Source organism: Alligator sinensis, unplaced genomic scaffold (assembly GCF_000455745.1).
Source record: "Alligator sinensis unplaced genomic scaffold, ASM45574v1 scaffold239_2, whole genome shotgun sequence".
NCBI lineage: Eukaryota > Metazoa > Chordata > Crocodylia > Alligatoridae > Alligator > Alligator sinensis.
The window spans coordinates 628161-633108 of record NW_005842279.1 but is presented as its reverse complement, the minus strand read 5'-3'; the positions used below and the strand labels follow the sequence as shown (position 1 = coordinate 633108).

General features: G+C 47.4%; 1 protein-coding gene across 1 annotated transcript in view; it reads right to left on the bottom strand.

The window, feature by feature from the left end:
* The window catches only part of GINS1 (GINS complex subunit 1), a 9022-nt gene extending 4285 nt beyond the window's left edge, over window positions 1–4737 (bottom strand). The window contains exons 1-4 of the mRNA XM_025209285.1: window positions 4579–4737; window positions 3330–3394; window positions 2019–2114; window positions 1366–1456 (exon numbers count right to left, since the gene is read on the bottom strand). Of these exons, the coding sequence (XP_025065070.1) occupies window positions 1366–1456; window positions 2019–2114; window positions 3330–3394; window positions 4579–4683 (357 nt within the window). The 5' untranslated portion in view covers window positions 4684–4737. The remainder of the gene's footprint in view (window positions 1–1365; window positions 1457–2018; window positions 2115–3329; window positions 3395–4578) is intronic.
* Window positions 4738–4948: the final 211 nt, after the last annotated feature.

Here is a 4948-nt window from a genome sequence, read left to right as displayed (position 1 = left end):
ACCCCTTTTTGCAAATCTCAGCCATAGTTTGGAAGCTTAGCCAAAGAACATAAGAGCTTCAGAACATAAGAGCATAAAAAGTGCCATGCTTGGTCAGCCCCACGGTCCATCTAGCTCAGTATCCTGTCCCAAACAGTGGCAGAGGTGGATGCTACAGAGGGAGAGTTTTGAACTGGTTATTTAGACCCATTTCATTGTCACTTCCTGCAACTTCACTGGTGTCAAAGGTCACGTGACATCACTTCCTGATGTGATACCACTTCCTGTGAGGTCTTTGAATATGGCTTGCCGGCCCACTGGGTGATAAAAAGTTCGTGATCCGGCCCCACGTTCAAAAAGGTTGGACACCCCTGTCTTAGAGGCAGAGAGCAATATCCCAGCCCCTGCCAGGAGACAATGGTCTCTTGGCCCCTGGGCTAGAAGCCAGGGGGAGCCTACAGCTGCCTTTGGCTGCTGCAGGGGCCCAGTGAAGGGCTGCAGCGAGCAGTCTGCCGCTAGGACCAACAAATCTGCTCCAGCATCCCTGCACATGTAGATGCGTGCCTGGGACAGTTTACTCTAGAGTAAACTGCTCACGGATTATTTACACGTGCAGATGCACCCTGTATCTACCACCCAGATTCCATGTTGAATCCCTAAATTCAGCACACTTACACCATTGAAAATACTGGATATCCAATGCAGGCTCTGCACAGAACCTGCAAATAGGAAACCCCTGCCATTCTGGTTAGTCAAATAGTTTCAAATTAAGTCTTCGGACTATATGTCAAGGCAAAAGAGAAAGTGCCTCATTCAGTAAGAGTCTCCTCCCTCTTCAAACATACAATAGCACAAACAAGAACAAAGCTGCCTGCCCCTGCTGAATTGGATGTCATCTATTATCACTGCTCAATGTCCACCCTTTGTTTCCTCAGCAAGAGGCTGGGGAAGTCAGGAGCAAGTATAAACTCAACTAAGCAAAGCCAACCTGCTAGAGTCAATATAATTCAGATTCATCCCAGGCTATTCAATGGTAACAGCATTAACGGCTCTGTTGGACAATCACCTGCTGTTAAAGGCAACCAAGATTACTATGCAGAGACATGCTACCTGTGGCTACTGGTAACAGTAGGACAGGTTTTATGAAATTGGAGGACCTTGAGTGGTGCTGAGCACTACCTGTAAGTTACTAAGCACTCAACAGCTGGATGTTGAGCCCTGAAGAGCAGCAGAGAGCACATGTATTCACAGACTGCCATTTAAAGCATTTAGATTTTGCAGAGAAAATAAATAATTTCCACAACCTCCCAAATCCTCCCAAGAACACCTCCATTCTGTTTTGAGTCTGTTAGCCATAAGTCAAAGTTTACAACCAAGCCAGCTTACTTCTTCTGCTGACATGTGGAATCGGAGGGCATTTGGCAAGACGCTGCCATATTCCCACCGAAGCGCTCGGATCCGAAGCAGCCGGTCATACCTGGAAGAGTTCACAAGACATGAGAGGCACTCCCTTCATGACAAGGCAACACTAACCTTACAAAGAATGGGGACTGCACTTCTGACTGACACTAGCTTTGGGTCTTCACAATGAAATGCAGAACTTAGTTGCTCCTTCCACAGCCTCACTAAAATCATACACTTGAACAAAAACAAAGCCTTGGCAGAGGAAGGGAAAGCAGAGACATCCCTCTACTCATTTTAACCCTCATTGATAGCGTGCTCAGATACTCATCTAGATAAATATATTCAGGAGGGGGCGTTATTTAAGAACTGTGAAAAAAATATGGAGGTTAATATTTTAGAGTGGCCTCTGATTCTTGATGCTCCATTTTAAACACGCATGGGGGCCAGTGATGTGAGCTGGAGTCACGGGTGCTCAAATACCTCTGAACATCAAGCCTCAAAAACTTCCAAGACACTATAAACAAAAAATGCTAGTGACACCTCTTCAGTTTGCTGCTGCTTAGAGATTCCATATACAGACTATACTCTGGTCAGAGGTGGTTACTGTGCACGATGCCTGCCACTAGGAAACTTACAGATAGGCAATAACGCATCGACGATTACGCAAGAGAGAACAATGACGAAACTTGATTGTCGAGATCAAGTTGCCTCGTCCCGATTTTGCTTCGTTTCTGGTTAAAGGCAAAAAAGGATGTCATGTTATATTGATAACATATTTAGTCAAAAAGATATTCCTTCTCTAGACCCTTCACCTCTTCCAAGCTATATTTAAGCAAGATGCAGATGCAGTTTGAATTCAGAATCTCTCTGCAAGTATGGAGAGGAAAACAAGACCGCAAGTTAAATGGGAGGGGGGAGCAGGGACTCACATCAGCTGTTCTGTGGTAACTGTCTATCCATTTCTTACACTGCAGCAAGTGAAAGAGAAAATGGGGCAGCTTAGACCCCCCCGCCAAAACAGAGCTAAGGTACCAGTTTTGCTTCCACCTACCCTGAGGCAAGAGACAGTTAATATGGAGCAGGTAATAAATGGCAAGTCCTCATCCTTATTAGACTGCTGCAATTTTTCTTTTGGTCCACATTCTTTTTTCCCCCTCATACTTTTGAACCTGTGTGTAAATATGAGCACTCAGCTTCTCTTGACCCTGTCAACCAGTTTGCAGTTTTGTATGTTCTCAAAACTAGTTTTACCTGCATTGGGAGATTTTTATCTCTTTGAAAACATTCACAAAAAAAGAACTGCCAAATAATTAACAGACCACTCTGCTTTTCAACCTGACACACAGGCTTGGCTGAATTTAAGAGATATTTTAAATACAAGTAAAACTGCATCTTTCTGTGAACGGTGCTACTTCTTTCCTGTATTGGGGGAGGCTCCTTTCCATGCCTACATGGACTTGCACAACTGAGCAACTCCTCTACAGGTGACCAGACAAGTGGCTTTCCCACTGATACACAGGACTGAGTGGGAGATATTTTAATCCACACCATGCCAAGCTATTTTTAAAGTGTTATTTTGAACAAAACTGCCTGGTTAACCCGTTAAACCAATTGTTTAAGATTAGATTCCTGGTCCCTTCAATTAAACAAGGGGTTTCTAATTTACAACTCCAGAGTTGCCATCAGAAGGCTCCATCATGACAGTAAAGAATGATCGTTCCTGCCCCTTGCATATTGTTTTGTTTTTGCATGTTGTATTTTAAGAACCTTTAAAAAAAAAACCAAACATCTAAAAATCACAAAGGAAGAACAAACTCAAATAACCTCTGTAGGTCTCCTTTAATGCATATGACAAAAGAAAGATGCTCTTCTTTAGCATTTCTAAGTTAAATGCGTCACCTTTTTTCTCTGGGTAGACAGCCGTCTACCCAGGCAACTGCACTTACACATCAGCCTGGTTCTGTTCATATAAAGCTTTCATCTCCTCGAGAACTTGTCGGATTCCATCCTCCTACAAGACAAAAAGCAGGGTTTCAGCAGATGTTTTGACATAACAAGCAGCTTTGATCATATAGATTATATCCACTGTGCTCTTTCACAGACAGGTTAACCTGAAAACTCAAATAAAATGCTTAAAAAAAATAAACAAGAGACTTCAGTTCCAGAAGGGTTCTGATCTCCTCCAACTCTGGAGTGACTTAAAGTGACATAACCCAAGTCAGTATTATCTGAAACAATTAAAATCTTGAAAGGCTGATAAGAAAACAGGCAAAGCAGATGTTTGGGCACCATCCTTCCTGTACTGTTATGCTGGACGGTTTACACCATCCAGCCAACAGTGACTGAAGACCCAGAATTTGGCAGTAGACAAAGGAGTGCGCCTGTGGAGGAAGGAGGGACAGCCACAACAATGCAGCATCTCTAGCAGCAGCAGCGCTGAGAAGCCCTCACAAGATAAAATTTAACTACTCACAGGCCACATGCACTTGTAGCTGCCAAATTAAACAGCCTGATCACCATATTTGGGGTCAGGAAGGATTTTTACCCCAGGATCAGAGTGGTATGGGCTATGGGGCTTTTGCCTTCCTCTGCAGCAAGCGGTGTGGTCCTACCCAGGACCTCATACACCGACAACATTTCATAGAGGCAGGATGTTGGCCACTGTGGCTCCCCTGTTCTACCTGTGGCACATCTATGTTGGGCCAGGTCTGACAACAGTCTTACATAGAGTTTAGATTATGGTTTAAGCGGGATGGTTTGGACTTTGCTGATCCTGCTTCAGGCAGGGGGCTGGACTAGATGACCTCCAGATGTCCCTTCCAGCCCTACTTCTCTATGACTCTGCTCTAAAAGATGCTAGGTTGCTGCAATCTGCCTCTTTTTATGTAAAAAAAGAGAAGCGACAAGAAGTGAAACCCTGACATTGGCATGGGAGGTCTGGGGAAGGAGTCAAAGAATTGCCCAGAAGTAGGGCTGGAAGGTACCTCCAGAGGGCATCTCATCCAACCCCCTGCCTGAGGCAGCGTCAGCCCCATCCACCCCCCTTCCCCCCATACAGCCATCATCTAAGCTCTACACACTACTGCCAACCCTGACAACACAGACCACGAGGAAGCCACCTAGGCCGGAGCCGCCTACGGGGGCAGCAGGGCCGTTCCGCCCGCTCCCGCTCGCAGGCCGACGTCCCCGCGACACAGGCGGGGCGGGGCGGGGGGGGGGGGGGCGGGGGCCCCGCGGCAGGCTGCCGTCGGTGGCGCGCCGCAGCTCCCGGACCAGCTCTACCGCCCGCTCGCAAAACATGCCGGAGTGCGCTGGGGACTGCGCGGCTTTCCCGCGGCCGCCGGTCCGTTCCGCCAATGAGAGGCGTGGAAGAGCCCAGGCCACGCCCCCTTCCCTACAGGCACCGGCGAGGGGCAAATTTCTCCACGCTCGAACGGAGGCCGCCCCGCTCCCCAGCCTTTCCCGAGGAGCGGCTCCGCCCCCGAGCCCAAAGTGGGCGTGTCTCGCCCTGCTGCCCCGCCCCCTCTTCTGTTCAGTGTGCTGAGCGGGGCTGGTATCAGTCCTG